Source organism: Chiloscyllium plagiosum, unplaced genomic scaffold (assembly GCF_037043375.1).
Source record: "Chiloscyllium plagiosum isolate Xiang-an unplaced genomic scaffold, Cpla_swu_hap1 HiC_scaffold_4, whole genome shotgun sequence".
Taxonomy (NCBI): domain Eukaryota; kingdom Metazoa; phylum Chordata; class Chondrichthyes; order Orectolobiformes; family Hemiscylliidae; genus Chiloscyllium; species Chiloscyllium plagiosum.
The window spans coordinates 143,733,833-143,753,528 of record NW_028270142.1 but is presented as its reverse complement, the minus strand read 5'-3'; the positions used below and the strand labels follow the sequence as shown (position 1 = coordinate 143,753,528).

General features: G+C 41.6%; 1 protein-coding gene across 3 annotated transcripts in view; it reads left to right on the top strand.

Moving 5' to 3' along the window:
* LOC122548819 (transcription initiation factor TFIID subunit 4-like) overlaps window positions 1-19,696 on the top strand; it is a 126,708-nt gene that overhangs the window by 35,849 nt on the left and 71,163 nt on the right. For all 3 annotated transcript variants that reach the window (XM_043687625.2, XM_043687624.2, XM_087986736.1), the window contains exon 10: window positions 4,580-4,749. In XM_043687625.2, coding sequence (XP_043543560.2) covers window positions 4,580-4,749 — 170 coding nt within the window. The remainder of the gene's footprint in view (window positions 1-4,579; window positions 4,750-19,696) is intronic.

Sequence of the window (19,696 nt, the reverse complement as noted above, 5' to 3'; positions counted from 1 at the left end):
ACTGTTTCTCTCTCTCTCTTTGTAGATCCCTGCCAGACCTGCTGAGTTTCTTCAGCACTCTGTTTTTCATTTTTATATAACTCGCCATAATCACTGGATATCTCAAAAGTTCTTTGCTGCTAATGAAGTGTTTTTGAAGTGTAGGCTTTAATATAGGTAATTCTGCATGCTGTCTGACAATATAATAATGGCTTTTTTTTTGTTGTGTGATTGAGGTATATTGGCTTGGTCACCAGGGCTGACAGCCTGTTCTTGTTAAAAATGGTTCTGTGGGTCTTTGATCACTCAAGTTGGCAGATTAATGACGTGTGTGAAAAAAAAATCATCTACAAGGTTTAGTAGATGTTTAACCTGGACTTTTGTGATTGACCTCTTTAGTTGTTGAGCATGAACCGGGGCCTTAGAAACTGAATAGTGCTACCAACAGGGCCACAGCTGATGAGCAAACAAGTTATGCTAGACCTGTATAGCTGAAGTATTATGCCCAATTTAGGAAGCACGTCAAGGCTTTAGAAAAGGAGAAACCATTGACCTATTTAAAAGAAACTTGGAGCTGTACCTGAAATGCTGTAATCTGCAAGGTTGTACACCAGGTGCTGGAAACTGGGATTAAAATGGAGTGCTAGGTTTTCTTGGCTGTTGCGGGCATGATGGACAGAATGGCCTCTTCCTGTGCTGTTCTATGGTTCTCTGCTGCAGGGGAGATCCAGTGGAATGTCTGCAGGGATGAGGAACTTCAGTTAATGTGGAGACTTGGTGTTTTTCGTGGAGCACAGAAAGTTAAGGAGAGATTTAATAGGTATTGAAAATGAAGAGTGGTTTTCAATGTAGAGGAGAAACTGTTTGAGGTTGATTGGAAATGAGAATTTTTTTCTTGTATGATCTGCGATGTGTTTCCTGAAAGAGTAGCCAAGGCAAAATTATCAGGATCAAGAAAAGAAATTTGAATATATTGCTAGAAAAGCAAACTATGGGAAAGGAAAGGGGCATTGGGACTATTTGGATTGCTCTTTCAAGGAGTCAGGTGAGTGGCCATCGCCTACTCTGGAAAGTTCAGCTTGTAATAATTGTAATAAGTAGCACAGAAATAAATGGTGATAATACATGCTGAGCAGCAGTACTCTGAATTACTTTAGGTGATGTTTCAGGATTTGAGTAAATGTCTCTTGATAAATGGTTGATTTCCTTCAGTTCCCTTAATTGTGTTGTGCATCTAATGCATGCCATAATTGGAGTGTTGTGATGAAGTATTTGGCTTCGTAAACTTCATGCAGCCAACAAGCACTTGACTACATGTGTCAACTGAGCAAGCCTTGGAATGTTGATGATTTGCCATTGGAGCGTATGGGAGACTAGTTTTGTTTAAAACTTGTGCAGTCTGCTATCTCTTTCCAGGTGTAATACTGAGTGTGAAGATGTAGATCTTGGCAGTACAAGGAGTAGTTGAGGTGAACAGTGTAGATAGATTTCAGGGTGAGCTGCATAAACCTATGATACAGAAAGGGATATATTGACAGTGTGAGATGGAGAGATAGCAGCAAGCTTGGGTGGAGCAAATCGAATGATACAGCACAGTACCAAGCCCTTTGGCACTTGATGTTCTGCTGACCTGTGAAACCAATCTGAAGCCCATTTAACCTACACTATTCCATTTTCATCTATCTGTTTATCCAGTGACCAATTAAATGCCCTTAAAGTTGGCAAGTCTACTGGTGTAGACAGGGCTTTCCACGGCCTTGCTACTCTGAGTAAAGAACCTACCTCTGACATCTGTCCTATACCTATCGCCCCTCAATTTAAAGCTATGTCCCCTCGTGCTAGCTGTCACCATCTGAGCAGAAAGACTCTCACTGTCCACCCTCTCGAACCCTCTGATCATCTTGTATGTCTCCGAGTCCCCTCTCGACCTTCTCTCTAACGAAAACAGCTTCATGTGGACCGTTTAGGCCCAATTGTCTGTTTTACTGATGTAAATTTCTACACACACGTTTCTGCTCAGGCGCACCAATATCCCTATATTGCATTTACATTTACATTTGGTTTGATTTAAAATGTAATGAGTGACGTGACCTACAATTCCCATGGGTACCAGCTGCCATGGCTGTAGCATTCTGCCCAGAATGCTAACTAATGGGATAGGTTTTCTCCCCTTCATTTCCCTCGACCTCTCTTTTGAAGTGTTCTGCAAACTGGGCCGTGCAGCAAAAGCAGTGACTGAAAAGTCATGCTGTGCTGTAATCAGCCACTAAGAGGTGCCACAGTATACAGTGATTTTATTTCATGAACTGTAGGGGGCCACTCAGTTTTATTCAAGAATGGATTCTGATGGCCTGTTTAGAAACCAGAGGGCAGGAGGGGCATGCATGTTACAATTTGGAGCAGCCTCCCTCAAAGGGTACTGGAAGGCAATGTGGCAGTAATTTTGAAAAGGGAGTTTAAATTTTGCTTAAAAGATAAATTTGCAGGGAAAGAGTAGGGGAATGTGGGGCCGGTCGAATAGTACATTTAACCAACTGGTGGAAGAAGACAAATGTCCTGTATTGTTCTACAAAGCACAGACTACTTCTTGTCCTGCTTATTTCAAGTCTTGTTTCATGGTTCAAGGCAGTCCTGGGTTTACAAATGCTTGTATTTACAAACATGATCCCTTATTTATATTAATTTTGAGGATCTAACATGAATATTTGCTTATTTATGAATGGTCAGTTTAAACAATATTGTGTTGTGTTCTGACTTGCGTACATTTCGACCTAAGAAAGCACACACAAACTGAACCAGTTCATAACCTGGGGACTGCCTGTAAAAGTGTTAGTTTCATTGGCATAGTTATAAAGCCTGAAAACATTGTATCTATTTAATGATATAGACACTCCCATCGGGTGAAATTACTGAGATACAAGTTGTGACTTATTACCTCTCCAGTTCCATTCCTGATGAAGGGCTTGTGCCTAAAATGTTGACTTTCCTGCTCCTCAAATGCTGCTTGATCTGCTGTGCTTTTCCAGCGCCACACTTTTGACCCTATCCAGTTCCATTCTAGCATATTGGGGAGGGGATCCTAGCTTTAGCTTGTTTTAAAATAAATCCCTGTGGTGTTGCCACATGAATCTCCCTAGGCCGCATGTGTTTTCACATATGGGTGTATAAGAACCATGCTCGCCATTTTGGAGTGACAATATCCTGGCGGCACTTTTTAATCAATCCCTGATCATTATCCTGATACTGTTTGCCATCTTTGTGGTATTAAAATTGCGGCAGCTTGTGGTAGGTTTTAAAATAAATGTAATTGGTTGTTTAGTAGTTGGGAGATTCAGAAGTCGTAAAAGCTGCATCACAATAGATGCAGGAATAGGCCATTCTGCCCTTCGAGCCTGCACCACCATTCAATATGATCAGGGTTGATCATCCTTAATCAGTATCCTGTTCCTGCCTTATCTCCATAACCCTTGATTCCACAATCCTTGAGAGCTCTATCAAACTCTTTCTTAAATGAATCTAGAGACTGGGCCTCCACTTCCCTCTGGGGCAGAGCATTCCACACAGCCACCACTCTCTGGGTGAAGAAGTTTCTCCTCATCTCTGTCCTAAATGGTGTACCCCGTATTTTTAAGCTGTGTCCTCTGGTTCGGAAATGAACCATGCAATGAACCCCCCCCCTCCACAAGAAAGCATCTTTACCAGGGTAATGAAGGATAGGCAATAAATGCTGGCTCAGCCAGCAATATCTGCATCTCCTGAAATTAGTAGTACTCGTTTGTTGGCGTTGGTTCAGTGGGTAGCACTTCTGCCTCTGAGTCAGAAAGGTGGTACATTCAAGTTTCACCCCAGTATGTTGAGAACAAACAAAATCTAGGATCATTCACTGGAAGCGCTGTCATCTTTCAATTGCGATGTTAAACCAAGGCCCTCATTCAGTGAGGAAATCTCAAGGAGATTTTGAGTGTTTTGGAGATAACCCCTTGCTCTAGCTAACATTTATCCTTCAACTGACATTACTTGAAACAGATTATCTGGCCATTATTGCTTTGCAGTTTATGGGAGCTTGCTCTTTTGAAGCTAGCTGCCACAGTTTTGTTCTGTTAAGTGATTGCATCTAAAAGAGTACTTCATTGACTCGAGGAGTTTGTCATTATAGAAACATAAATCATTTGTTTTTTTTTAAAGCAAATAAATCAAAGGGTGGATATAGAAGCGCGTTTCCCCATACTGAAAAATTAAACAAAAGCAAATCCAAGCTAGTCATAAATTCAATGAGGTATATTCCAAGTGGTTAGAATATAAATATTGTTTTCAGAAGTGGTTGAGGCAAATAAATGTCGCAAATGAGAGGCAAACAAGTAGACATGAGAAAATGGATTAGATCAGTTTGTTGAAAGACCTGAATATGGCAGTGTCAGTTGAGAGAGTGTGGTGTTTGAACATCGTCACAAATTAATTGGGCCACGTCACGTGTTTCTGTGCTTTACATTCTGTTTAATGTGCCTTTCTTCTCTCTCGAAGCCGTTGGTTGTTGAAAATGTTTACTTCCTTTGAATAGCTGCCTTTTTCTACTACATGAATGTTTATTTTAATTCTGCAGGGAGGAGGATGACATCAATGATGTGGCCTCCATGGCTGGGGTTAACGTCAATGAAGAGCGTGCACGCATTCTTGCAACAAACTCTGAATTGGTGGGCACTATTATCCGGTCCTGTAAAGATGAAGCATTTCTCTCCTCTGCATCCCTGCAGAGAAAAGCTTTGGAAATAGGTAAGTGACCATGTCCCAGCACAACACAAAACACTGGAGACATGTCAGAAAGACACAACCATTGTCATGGGTGATTTTAATCTGCATATCAACTGAACAAATCCAGGGTAACATGGAAGATGTCGGGAATTGTTTAATTTCATTTCATGTACACCCTCTCTGGTAATAGGTTAATTTTGATCTAATAATGTATAATCAAGTAGGAGTAACATTAGACCTCATTAAGAATCACTTGGGAATAATGATCACAACATGATAGAATTTTAAATTCAGTTTAAAGGAGAGTAACTCTGATCTCAAAACAAGGGCAGTTAGAGGTATGAATAGTTATCTGGAGTGTGCTGGGTAAATAGACCAAGGGGAAGGTCAGTAGTTGAGCAGTGGCAGGCATTTAAGAAGATATTACATAACGCTCAGCAAAATGTATTCCAGTCAGAAAGAAATCAGTGAGAAGGATGAACCACCCGTGGTTAACGAAGGTGTTTAAGGTGAATATCCAATGAAAAACAGGCATACAATATGCCAAAAAACTAGAGTTTGGGGTTTTTTTTGGAAATGAGCAGTTGATGACTAAAAGGCTAATGAGAGGCAGAAAATTTATTATGAAAACAAATTGGCAAGAGATATTAAAAACAAACAACAAGAACTTCCATAAGTATCTAGAAAAGAGTAGCTGAAGTGTGAGGCCCCTTGGAGGGTACAACTGTGTAATTAACATCTGGGAGCAAGGAAATAGCAGGTAATTGAAAACAATATTTTGCATTAGTGTACATAATGGACAAAACTATAAACATACTGAAGAAAGCCAATAAACCAGGTGTTAATAAGAGGAATGATCTAATTGAAGAAATAAAGTATTTGACACTCATGGGACTGAAGACAAGACAAGTTGCTAGAGCCTGATGCCTGTATCCAAGTGTGTTAAAGGAAGTGACTGCAGAAATCATGCTGTCATTGGTTAAAATATTCCCGAATTTGCTGCTTTCAGGGAGGGTTCCAGTGAATTGGAAAGCCACAGCTCAAAGTTTGAAAAGGTTTGGTTGGTAAGGGTTAGAGCACAAGAGCAGATTGTATCCCATCAGCTACCAGTTATACAACTGGCTTCAATAGACAGGGGATAGGGCTGGCTGTGATATGCCTTTGTCCCCTTTCAGCTTCAGTCATCTATGATACTCCTGGCTGGCTTCAGGTGATGCAATTCTTGCAAGCTTGAGTTTCTCTGTAAATCCTGCTGCCTTGATCCAAACTTATGTCAAATCTCCTGTACTTAGTTACGTTGGTTTCTGACCTGGCTAGCAAGGAATACAGAGGATAATGAAATATTGGCCCTTGCTTCAAATGGGTTGGAATATAAGGGAAGTCTTAATGCAGCTAAATGAGGTGCTGGTGAGACCACATACTGTGAGCAGGTCTGAACCTTTTCGTTTTGGGAAGGTAATATTTCACATAGGCAGAGCAGAGAAGATTCACTGGGATGACCCCTGGTAGGGAGGGATTGTCTTCTGAGCAAAAGTTAAACGAGGTTGAGACTGTGCTCACTGGAGATTAGAAGAATGCGAGTTGATCTCATTGAAACCTGAAACGTCATTGGATGTTAAAGATGCTTGACAGGACAATGCTGAGGATGTTTTCCCTCGAGGCAGAGTCCAGGACCAGAGGGTATAATCTCAAAATAAAAGGTTCCCAGTTTAAGACTGAGATGAGGAATTGCTTCTGAGGGTTAACAGTCTTTGGCACTCTTTACCATACAGCTGTGTGACATAATCGTTTTTTATATTCAAGGCTGAGATAGATTCTTGATCTAGCTGATAAAACTTGTTCATGATCTTAGGGAGATCACACTCTTCAGTCACGTCTTATTTTTTATTTGTTTACCTGGAGAGAATAAGCTCCGTCTGTTCACCCTTCCCTGATATTCTCCATTCTAGCATTGAGCTCATTTAATGCTGTGCTTTCACATGCTTGTTCTTCATGCAATGAAATATCTATTTTCCAAAATGAAAAGCAAAGCTCAGCAGGTCCGTGGAGAGAAGCATAGTTAATTTTTTAGTTTGATTGACTTGGAAAGGAAGTAGATTATGTCCATCCAATTTGCTGCCTGTTTCTTCTCTTTCCCTTCCATTCAGAACCATCATGGAGTTATTTATTCCTAATACTGTACTGTCTCCTTCCCAAAGCACCTTTCCTTGAATGTGCAGGCGATGCAAGACCTGTCCTTGTGCTTACTCCCTTCCCACCATCCAACGTCTCAAACACTTCACCGTTAGGTGGAATCGTGATTTGAATATGATCCTTTCAATTTAATATACACCATTCAGTACATAGTCTGCCTGCTGTATAGCACACTGCCAGACATTAGTAGACTGCTTTGCGATGCACTTTTGTCCAGTTTGCAGTGTGACTGAGTTTCCATTTGTCTGTTTTAGTTCTCTACCTTGCTCCTTCAGTGTTCCAGTGCAGCTGAATGTTCAGGTGAAGAACAGCATCTTGTAATTCCATTTGACATTTTACAGGCTCCTGGACTCAGCATTGTGTTCTCAAATTTAGACAATAGGTTCTGGCCCCCATTTCCTTTCTCTTTGTTTTGCAAGTTTCAATTTTACTCTTTTATTTCGTTGCTTTCAAATGAGAACTGTTCATAATTTTGCCACTTGCATCATCTCCATGTGTATCTATTCTTTCTTTACTCAACACCATAGGACCGTTATCATGCATCATTAAACATTTTGTCACAACTTTTCTTCTGTTTTACATTGTATTATAGACTTTCCTTTTTATTTTTCTCCCCCCAAGCTGCTTCTTGCATTTTAATAATCTGTTATATTTGTTAGGACCATTGGCTTGACCAATAACTTTGTTTTTCTCTCTGTCCACATGGTAGGTATGCTTATTGTTTACAGCAATTTTATTGTTAAAGGCTCACTTGGTTAACTAATGCCCTTTAGGGAAGGAAATCTGTCCCCCTTGCCTGGTCTGCAGATGGCTCAGGGCGTTGTAACTCCAGACCCTACAGCAATTTAATTGAATCATTAGTGCCCTCTGAAATAGTTTTAATGAGTCACTCTGTTTAACCATAACTGGGGATGGGAGACAAATGTTGGCATTGCCAGTGACACATTCATCCCATGCAAAAATAACCCAAAAAAGTTGCTTTTTGTTCTGTTTCCAGTGGCTGCAATATGTTTTTCCTGTTGTGATTAAACGGGTGATGAATATACAGTTGTTTTTGAATTATTGCATGTCAATGTGCTTAAGCTTTTGATGCCTTTAGCCTAATTTAACAAACCTGGTAATCGATAGAAGGTGCTTTTTATTGCCTTAATTTCAACTTTATCCCAAATTCAGCCAATGGGTGTGACTGCAAAATCTTCCATTTGCCTTTTTAAAGCCTTGAGTGAATACGTTGCAGAAAGTGGCCCCTGTAACAGGAACTAATTTGATTCCAGCTGAATGCTGTGCAGGTAATTCATTAATAAAAACCCTATCCTAGTTTTATGGGAGATAGTTTGGAATACATAATTAATTCAGTGAAATTTTGTTTATAAACTAATGAATAAGGGTGATGTTGCAATGGTGTGTGTCCCATCTACTTGCACCAAGAAAAATGGCCAGTGTAAAAATGAGGTCTTTCTTTGCAAAAGTCATTTTTTTCTAAATTGCATTTCTTTCAGGATTTCTTTTTCAATTAAAACACGTAAGGCTGGCTTGGAAGTATCTGTATTGTGTGTGCAAACTGTTCCTGCTTTTCTTAAAAGAAAAGTTAGGCTGTTGGCTTTCAACAAAGAGGGAAGTCTGATTTGTTCTGGTATGCACTGCGGCTTTCTTCATTGACTGTAGCTTGATCTGTCTTTTCCCTTGAGCAAGTTTGTAGAGTCTGTGAAAAACAGCAAACGCCCAAGGTGCTGGTTTAATGAGTTGTTTCTTTCTCCCTTCCTCCCCCACCACCCTCTTATATTCTGTTGGTGTTTCTTTAGGTCTACTGTTCTTATTTTCACACTGCTTTTCATGTAATTGCTTAACAGTATAACAGTGTTCTGGATGGAAGAGGCCAACTCTCTCCATCTGTAGTCATCAGCTTGTTTATCCTGAAATTGTATTTTAAAAGGTTATTTCAGGATAATGTGATAAAAGTTTTATGGGTTTTTTTTGCTTATTGTAAATTGTATTCCATTCCTCCAGCACAAACAAGGGGGCCTTGGAGAGTTTGTGGAGATCCCCAAAAGGCACTTGTTTGATCTGGAGTGTAGCTTCTAATGACTAAAAGGCGTGTACCTGTAGCTGGGAGGGTGGTCTGTCTGGTGTGTGTGTGTGTGTGTGTGTGTGTGTGTGTGTTTGTGTGTGTGTGAGAAAGACACAGCCTGATGACCAACAGCTTTCCTCAACGCCCTGAGCCATCTGCACAAAAACAATTTCAAAAAAATCAATTCACTGTTGTTATTTAGCTCTTCAGGCTTGAACAGGCAGAGTAAAGCTTCGTTTTCAAGGCGTGGCACTCCTTCCTTGTATTGGTGAGTAAGGATGTATCCACTCCCAGTACCCTTTTTTATCCAGAGAATGAAAAGTACTTTTTTTCCTGAATTCCTTGTCACTGCATACATGTGTATCAGAGTCATTTGTCTGTCCTGGCTGTCGCCTCATCTTGTGGCGAATTGTGACTTGTGCCTGCCAGAGTTGCAGATCCTCTTCTTTTGCTGAAGTTGCTGCATTCTGTTGGTGCACATTGTATTTTTGTTCACCTGTTAGGCACAGGAATGATCAAGATGAGCTGCTTTGTCTTATCCCCTCATCGGATTTAGTGAATGTTGGCACTCAGCTATCCACATGGTCCCTTACCAATCTTCAATGCTTTAGAATGCTGGGAATTGATGGGGCTGTCGCTGTGATACGGAGAGGAGGCTCATGTTGGCTATTGACCAGTTGTCCCAAATATGCTGTGAAGGTCCTCATGCTTGCTCACCAAGTCCTTGGTGTTGTAGGAAATTTCCCCGCAGAAGAGGTATCCCACTAGAGACATTGATAAGAATATATGAAGGAGGAGTAGGTTATGCCCTATGGCATTCAGTAAGATCATGGCTGATTGTTGAACTCCAGTTCCCTGCCTGCCTGCCATAATCTCGTGACCAAGAATCTGTGTCTCAGCCTTCTAATGTGTTCAATGACCCAGCCTCCCTGTGGAAGAGAGTTCCATATTGAATGATCCTCAGATGAAATTTGTTCTGTCTCTGTCTTAAATGGGAGACCGCTTATTTTTAAGCTATGCCTCTTAGTTCTAGACTCACCGAGGGTTAATGTCCTTTCAGTGCACATACCTTGCTGATTGGCACAGTGCTCTGTTCTGGATTATCTGGTGCAAGACCAGTGTGAGGAAGCAGACCATGCATATGTATCATAACCGGAGGCCAAGGAAAATCTTGTATGCAGAATGAAATTATACTTGGAAAATTTGAGAAGGCTCAAACAACGTTTGAGGATGGAGTGTGCTTCTGTGGTTTGCACTTAATGGGCAGCCCTGGTCTCTGTATGAAAAGATGAAGCACATGTATGCTAAGAATGAGATTTTACCTTTCTTCATGTTTCTTAATTTTTTTTTCAAGCAAAGTATTTTCTAGACCTCTGATCTCCTCTTCCCCCATTTGGGCCTTTTCGTTTCCTCAAGTATCCTACTTTGCATCTTTGCTATTGGCCATTGACCCAGCCTCTCACCCAAGGTGTTTATTTTCTTGTCCATCCACCAGGTTCAGGTGCTCTTTGCTGCAGGCCTCCTGACCTGAACATTCTCTTGCCTGAGGGTTTAATCTCTCCACTACCCAACCAGAGCCCTTTGAGTCTCTTTGTGGTCAGCTGATCTGTAGGCCTGCCTAACCTTGTGCTGCCAATCTCTCTCCTGTGGATTTTTGGTGATTGACCCAACAAGACTGCAGATGCTGGAAACCAGATTCTGGATTAGTGGTGCTGGAAAAGCTGGTGATTGACCTTACAAGGCCATCAGTCTGTGCTGACAGAGATGGGAAAAAGGGTATGAGCTTCCTTTTCTTTTCATCTCAACATTCCTCTCTACTTTTCCACAGTGTCTCTTCCTGACTTGTAGAGATTTGAACTGGCGGTTTCTGGATTGTAGAGAAAAATTCTTGATGGAGCAGGATATACCAGAGTCTGACTATCTGCTACTCCCTCACTGCCAATCAAACTTTGTGTGTGTGTGTATTTTTTTTAAAAATTAAGTATTTTGGCTCAATTGAACTGTGAACTCAACATTTACTTAACTGGCAATTGGGCTTGTAGTCTTGAAGATGGTTCTGAGAACTGTTTAAGCCTCTCAGCAGCAGGATAATGCATTATGCATCACACAGCATAACATTCTTGCCCTTGTATAATTTATAAGTAACACCCTGGGAATTCCATTAGCATTTACTGCAGTGATTCAGTTGTGAATGTGCTGTCTTACCTTTCTCCTGTTTCGGAGACAGTAAGGACTGCAGATGCTGGGAGTCAGAGTTGATAGATGTGAAGCTGGAAGAGCACAGCAGGTCAGACAGCATCTGAGGAGCAGCAAAATCAATGTTTTGTGCTGAACCCCTATGTCAGGAAATTTGGAGGGGGGGGGGTGACTGAGTAGATAGGTGAGTAGGAAGATGGAAAGGCTAGACCAGGTCAGGGAGGTGAGGAGGAGGGATGGGGCTAGACATGGGATAAGGCTGGAGGAGGAGGGATTTTGAAGCTTCTCCTCTCTCCTCCCCCAGCCTTATCCCATGTTTAGCCTTCTGTCCTCGCCTCCCTGCCCTGGCCTAATCTTTTCCATCTTCCTACTCGCCTATCTGCTGCACCCTTCTCTCTGACCAATCACAACAACCCCCTAACCTGTATCCACCTATCATCATCCCACTTAACCTTATCCCCCTCCCCCATCCCCATCTCTGTATACTTCTGTGCTCCCTCCCCCTTCATAGTCCTGATGAAGAGTTTCAGCCTGAAACGTTGACTTTCCTGCACCTCAAATGCTGCCTGACCTTCTGTGCTCTTCCAGCTTCACACCTTTCTCCTGTTAATTTGTTTCTCATTAGTTTTCCTACCAGTTGTTGCTAATTATTCTGCACACAGAAGCAGACCATTCACCTCATTGAATCTCTGGTTGCCAGGGAATGTCACCAACTGGAAACATTCAGTTTCTCTCTCCACAGATGCTGCCAGACATGCCACCTGAAGTTATCATTATTTACAACATTTTGTTTTGTGTATTACAGATTTCATAATCTATCCAAGTCCCCCTTCACCTTCTCTATCTCAGATCATAAGTGTGTCCTTCTAATCTGACTCTCTCCCTGTAGCTTTCCCTTCTGTTCAGTGTACCGAGAGAACAATTTATTCCTTTCATGGGTTGAAGGTGTCACAGACATCTCCAGTCCATTACGTTGAGTCATAGAGATGTACAGCATGGAAACAGACCTTTCGGCCCAACTTGTCCATGCCGACCAGATATCTTAACCTTGTCCCATTTGCCAGCACTTGACCCATATCCCTCTAAACCCTTTTTATCAATATACCCAATGCCTTTTAAACATTGTAATTGTAACAGCCTCCATCACTTTCTCTGCTGGCTCTTTCGATACACCCACACCAGCCTCTGTGTGAAAACGTTGCCCCTAAGTCCCTTTTTATATCTTTCCCTTCACCCTAAATCTATGCCCTTTAGTTCTGGTCCCCCACCCCATAAATACTTTGTGTATTTATTGTCTCCATGCCCCTCACGATTTTATGAACATCTATAAGGTCACCCCCGACCTTTAACACTCCAGGGAAAACAACCCCAGCCTATTCAACCTCTCTCTTTGCTCAAATCCTCCAACCCTGATTAGATTAGAGTTTGCCAAGCTATTCAGAGTAAAGTGCCCTGTTACATGGGCACACAGACCTGACCATGGTGAGGCTTGCAGATGAATTGCAGTCATTCTTCAGGAGTTGTTTAATTGTCCACCATCCTATCCAGCTGGAAGTGGCAGGACTGCAGAGCTTGGATCTGATCGGTTGGTTATGTATTCGCTTAGTTCTGCCTTATCATTTGCTGCTTGTGCTTTTTAACACACAAGTAATCTTGTTTCATAGATTCACCAGGTTGACGCCTCATTTTTAGATATGCCTGGTGCTCCTCCTGGCACGTCATCCATTAAACCAAATTTGATCCCCTGATGGTTGTGTGGGGATAGGCTGGGCCGTGAGGTTGCAGATTGGACTGAAGTACGGTTCTGTTGTTGCTCAGTACATTATGGATGCCCAGGCTTGGGTTACTAGATCTGTTTGAGGTCTGTCCTATTTAGCAAGGTGGTAGTGCCGTACAGCTCTGTGGAGGGTGTTCTCATTGTGAAAATGGGGCTGCATCTCTAAAGGATTGTGCTGTGGTCTCTATCACTGTCATGGATGGATCAGATTACAATGGGATCTTGATGAGATGGGCCAATGGGCTGAGGAGTGTCCGATGGAGCTTAATTTAGATAAATGGTAAGCGCTACATTTTGGAAAGGCAAATCAGAGCAGGATTTATACACTTAATGGTAAGCTCCTGGAGAGTGTTGCTGAACAAAGAGACCTGGGAGTGCAGGTTCATAGCTCCTTGAAAGTGAAGTCGCAGGTGGATAGGATAGTGAAGAAGGCATTTGGTATGCTTTCCTTTATTGGTCAGTGTATTGAGTACAGGAGTTGGGAGGTCATCTTGCGACTGTACAGGGCATTGGTTCAGCTACTTTTGGAATATTGTGTGCAATTCTGGTCTCCTTCCTATCAGAATGTTGTGAAACTTGAAAGAGTTCAGAAAAGATTTATAAGGATGTTGCCAGGGTTGGAGGATTGGAGTTATCTGAAGAGGCTGAATAGGCTGGGGCTTTTTTCCCTGGAGCATCGGACTGAGGGTTGACCTTAATAGAGGTTTATAAAAGCATGAGGATAGGATAAATAGGCAAAGTCTTTTCCCTGGGGTCCGAGAGCCCAGAACTAGAGGGCATAGGTTTAGGGTGAGAGGGGAAAGATATAAAAGAGACCTAAGGGGCAACTTTTTCACGCAGAGGGTGGTACATGTATGGATTGAGCTGCCAGAGGAAGTGGTGGAGGCTGGTACAATTGCAACATTTAAAAGGTGTTTGGATGGATATATGAATAGGAAGGGTATGGAAGGAATTTGGCCAGTGCTGTCAAATGGGACTAGATTAGCTTAGGATATCTGGTTGGCATGGACTAGTTGGACTCGAGGGTCTGTTCCTGTGCTATACGTTTCTGACTCTGACAAATGCATCTTGTTGCTTCCCTCTTCTTCATCTTATGATGATGTTGATATACCTTTGACAGGTTAAAAGCAGCAGAACTACCAGACCCAGCACCAAGTGTACTCAAAAATGGTAACAATGTAATGGTGGGTTGAACCACTTGATTAATCTGTTGCTTGGAGACAAAAACAAATTCTAATTCGGCCAAATCAGTTTAAATTATACCCGAAGCGTGCACAACTCCAAGCTTAAGTTGAGTATATTGACAATCTTAAAGGCCAATGACACAATCTGATCCTCTGGAGTATAAGGCCAGAGAAAGTTGAACAGTTGAGAGAACTGCCAGGCCTAGCATATAGACTGCTTGAAAAACATCTTAAGTCCTTTTTCAATCAGAGAAGCAAAAATTCCTAACAAGGAGAAAAGAAGACACAGGAAAATCTGAAGACAAGAACCTACAACTGCCTGGTTTTGAGATAAGAGGTGTTATTTTGTAAATTTTAATTGGGAATTTTATCAGACTGGTATTAAAGAAGGAAAACTAAAAGATAGGTTAGAGAAAGAAATTGTAAATAGTGGTAAGTTAATTAGTCTCCCTATACTTTAAGGAATAAATTTGTTAATTTTTACTTTAAATACTTCTTGGCCACTCTAATTTTTACAGATTACTGCACAGGATAAATCTTTTCTGTGTTGCTGGTTTTAAATTTAGCAGGAGAGTTTACCCCGTGTCGTAACAATATGCTGCAGACCCAGTCAAACAGCAATGTCATCCATCACTCAATCAGTAGTTGTGCTGCCGAGCCACTCTTGGTGGTGGAAAGTAAAATCCCCGACCCAGAGTACATTTTCCATCCTTGCTGCCTCCAGTGCTTCCTCCAGGTGTTGCTCAACATGGAGTACTGATTCATTAGCTGAGGGAGAGCTCCCTCCCTAAGGGCATTGCGAGTCAACCTACAGCATGTGGACTGCAGCAGTTCAAGAAGGCAACTCATCATCGTCACCACTTTCTTAACGGCAATCCTGGGCAGGTAATAAACGCTGGCCAACCGGCGACTCCTACATCCTATGAATGAGAAGTCTTTGTCCAAATTTATTATTTGTAGTGGGATTTGAACCTTAGCTGCCAGAGCACTTTGGCCTGTAGATTACAACTTCAGTAACAGTACAACAATTCCAAGTATCCTTTGGTGTTTAAATCACATGTTTAATGTGCCTTTGTACAAAGATATAAATTGAGCCAAGTGTAGAAGTGGGCTATACGGTTAGCAGAAACAGCTGGTAATACTGTAAGCAACCTACATCCCCATGTTACTTCCAGTGGTGCAGACACTATATTTCATATTGATTTATTCCTTCTATCCAGTGTTCCTTATCTCCGTCATTTGTGAATGGAAAATGTTTGCAGTTACTTGTTTTTTTTTGTCACAATTTTCAAGTCTGGAGATTCGTGGAAACAGCTCAATCTCCAGACTTGAAAGAGATTGGAGATCAATAAACCTTCAACTGCTGGCAAGAGATGGACATTCAGCCACTAGTTCCAGATTACATTCAATCCTGGATAAATATACGATCTGATCTTGATTTCATATCCTTAATATAAGTACGTTTAATGAAGAGCAAAAGTAGGTCAATCAGCCCTTTGAGCCTGCTTTGTCTTTTAAGATTGTGGCTGATCTGTTTGTGTTTTGAAATCAAAATTTCCGTTCACATTGGATAGCCTGAGAATTTCAACAGGCAAGGGAATTGATCTTCCTGTGCTTTAAAATTCTCAATCCTCCCATCTCCACTGCTTCCTAATACAGATCTGAGGTGGTGCAACTACCAATGTTTTTTTTAGATTTGCATCTCCGTCCTAACAGGGCGAATCCCAATTCGGTTAAAAACCGTGCCCTCAAGTTCTGGACTCGTCAATGAGAGAAAACATCCTTTCCACATCTACCTTCCCAAAACTTTTCAGGATCTTGTATACTTCAGACAAATCACCCCTCACTCTTCTGAACTCCAGTGAAAATGGCTTATGCTCTCTAATCTTTCCTTATAAGGCAACCTCATTTCAGATATAGATCTAGTAAACCTCCTCTAAACTGCCTAACTGTATTTGTATCCTTCATTAAATAAGGAGACCAAACCTGCATATGTTTTTAAAATGTGGTCTCTCAATTGGTCTGTATAACAGAAGCACAGCATTGTCACTCTGATGTTCCTCAATCCCCCCCTCTCGAAGGATATTATTCTATTCACCTGCTTAATCACTTGCTGTGCCTGCATGCTAACCTTTTGTGCCTCAACCACCAGAATACCTGCATCATTTTGGACTGCAGAATGCTTTGGAGTTCCAAGATTAAAAGTTGACTTACTTGAGTTGTTTTAGGATTTGAGAGAAAACAGAGGTCGGAGTCTCAGACGAGCGCAAATAATCATTAAAATAAGAGCCAAGCAGCTTGAGAGAGCAAAGTCATGAAATGCTTCTACACACAGATGGCAATAATGAGTGAACCTCTGCCACAGTGGGGGAAAACTGCTGTGGCTCATTTAGTACTCAAATCTAAGGTCAAAATTGTAATTGTGTAAAAAGGCTCCAGGAGCTTTTTCAGGTGAAGAGATTTGGGCTGCAAACTACTTCTAGATTTCATCCCCTCAATGCTCTAGTTCTAAATTTAATGCTATGCTCCTTTAAGGACAAATGTAAAGAGTTGGCCACTTGGCTCCTTGAGCTTGTGGTGATTTTCAATAAGCTAATTGGTCCCATAATCAATAGTTCAGATCTAAGATCTGCAGTCTAATAACTCACTGGTGGAGGAAGCTTCACAAGCATCCCTATTTTCCATTATGGAAGAGACCAATAAATCAGTGCAAAAGATGAAACTAAAATATTTGCAACAGTTTTCAGCCAGAAGTGCCAAGCAGATGATCCACCTCAGCCTCCTTCAGTGGTCCCCGGCACCACACATGCCAGTCTTCACCAAATTTGATTCAGTCAAGATAATAATCAGGAAAATATTGGAGGCACTGGATACTCCAAAGGCTGAGCCCTGGCGACATTCTGGCAATAGTACTGAAGACTTGTGCTGCAGAATTTGTTGCTCCCCTAGCCAAGCTGTTCCAGTACAGTTGCAATGCTGGTATCTATCCAACAATAAAGAAAATTGCTCTGGTTTGTCCTGTGCATCAAAGCAGGACAAATCCAACCCAGACAATTACTGCCCTATCTGTCTCTTCTCGATCATCAGTAAAGTGAAGGAAGGTGCTGTCAACACTGTAATCAGGCAGAACCTACTCAGTGATGCCCAGTTTGGGTTCCACCAGAGCCACTCAACTCCTGACCTCAGCCTTGGTTCAAACATGGACAAGAGGGGAGGGGAGAGTCATAGCCCTTCACAAGGCTGCATTTGACAGATTGTGGCATGAAGGATCTCTAGCAAAACTGGAATCAATGGGAATCTGAAAAATCTCAGCAGTTCACTGTCATACCTGGCATGTAGGAAGATGTTGTAGTTGTAGGAGGTCAGTCACCTCAGTTCTAGAATATGTTTGCAGGAGTTTCTCAGGGTAGTGTCCTGAGTCGAACCATCTTCAACTGTTTGATCAATAACCTTCCCTACATAATGAGGTCATGAGTGTGCAATCTGGACTATACCTCGGCTTGGGCCGCTAAGTTGTATGTAACATTCGCATTGCAGAATGTACTGTAACTGCTGCCCCAATACATTCAGCGGTGATTCTATCACTGCATCTCCCACTATCACAGTGGCTACAAGAGCAGGTCAGAGCCTAGGAATACTGCCATGAGTAACTCACCACCTGACTCTGCAAAACGTCCACCATCTACAAGGCATTTGTCAGGAGTGTGATGGAATACTCCACACCATCCAGGACAAAGTAGCCTGTTTGATTGGCACCACATGCACAAACATCCACTCCCTCCACTGACGCTTGGTATTAGCAGTGTGTCTATAAGGTGCACTGCAGAAAATCACTGAAGATCTATAGACAGACATTCCAAAGCCATGGCCACTTTCCTCTCGAAGAAGGGCAAGGGCAGCTGACCAGGTAGGATCACCACCCCCTGCAAGTTCCCCTCCAATGCATTCACCATCCTGGCTTAGAAATATATTGCTCTTCATTCGCTGGGTTAGTGAACAAGTGATGGGCAGGGGCTAAGCAAAGTTTTTTTTTAACCTCAGCTGTGTTAAATGGTGACCTCGGGTTTTAGGGAATTATCCTCTGAACATCTACTCTCCCGCCTCCAATTTACTGCCTAAGCTTGTGGTGTTCCTGTGTACTAAGTGAAGGACACCCAGGTCCCTCAGTACCACAGCGTTTAATAGTTTGAACTTGTCTCCTCATCCTATTCATCATCAGTCCCATTCACCCAGTACCCAATGTGAACTGAGACATGCAGCTTTGCCAGACCAGGAGCTAATAAGAAAAGTTCTCATCCGCTTCTGCACCTTTCTGTGTGGCTTTGTGTCTCCCTGTTTCTCTAACTTACTGCCCTCCAAGATCTCTGCACTCTGCCAATTCTGGCCTCTTATGCATTGTGCTCTGCCCTCCTCCATTAGCAATTGTGTCTAGGCCCTAAGCTCCTGAATTCCCTCCTTAAACCTCTCCACCTTTCCACATCTTTCAAATTTTTTGACAAAGCTAACTCTTTGAACGTTCAACCACCTGTCTAAATATCTCCTTGTGTAGCACGTGCCAAATTTTATTTGGTGACCATTCTATGCTGCATGATTTTGAGAGAATTGCATAAACGTAAGTTGTTGCTGTAAATAAATCAGCTTCAACGACAGTAAAAATAGAGCTAAAAATAATTTTATGCATTAGGTCAGCAACTTGATGCCGAGAGCTAAGTTGCCAGTTGTGATATCTCTTTTTATTTTAGCAATTTTTGTGATCTTGTCAATTCATTATGTTAAACTAAAATTCCACATTTTAAAATTAACTTGTTCTAGATCATTCCTATTTCGGGAGTACTTTTACATTTTTTTTAAGAAAAGCAAAAAATGTCATTTTCATGTTGGTAGCATGCAGTGTGTTTCTGTCTGTATTATAAAATCATTTGTAACCATTTTAAATAAATACTTGTTTCTGATATTCCCTTTACCTATTTCCACCGAAACCCATGCTTTTCGTTTTGTGGTTTTAATATAGTACTTGTCTTCCAAGTGACCTCCAAGTGGAATGCTTAAGGCAAAATAAAATATGTATATTTCCCAGTGCTTAGAGCAGCCTTTTGGTTGTGAGATGAATAGTTATTTGAAGCCGTAGCATTATAAGAATTCTCATCCTCTGTCCTTTCAATTCGTGACATACTTTTTGAATCAGGACACAGTACATTTTGGTTCTGATTCGCAGGAGGACTGCTTTTTCTGCAGTCTCCAATTTTAATTGCACCATTTTGGAAGCTGTGCCTTTTTATATTAACTCTGAATTTTTCTCTCAACTCTTCATCTGTCTACTGCTGTCCTGCTTTAAGACAAGCTCCATAAAACCAACTTCTTGGACCAAGCTATTGGTCACCTGTCCTACTATCTCTGTAGTGATTGGTGTATTTTGTTGCTGTGTTCCCATAAAGCACCTTGAGATACTTTACCATATAAATGGCAGTTGTTGTTTTTTCTCTCAGGGTGTACATGTTGCTGGTTAGGTCAACACTTGATATCCATTCCTAATTGTGGCACAGTGGTAAT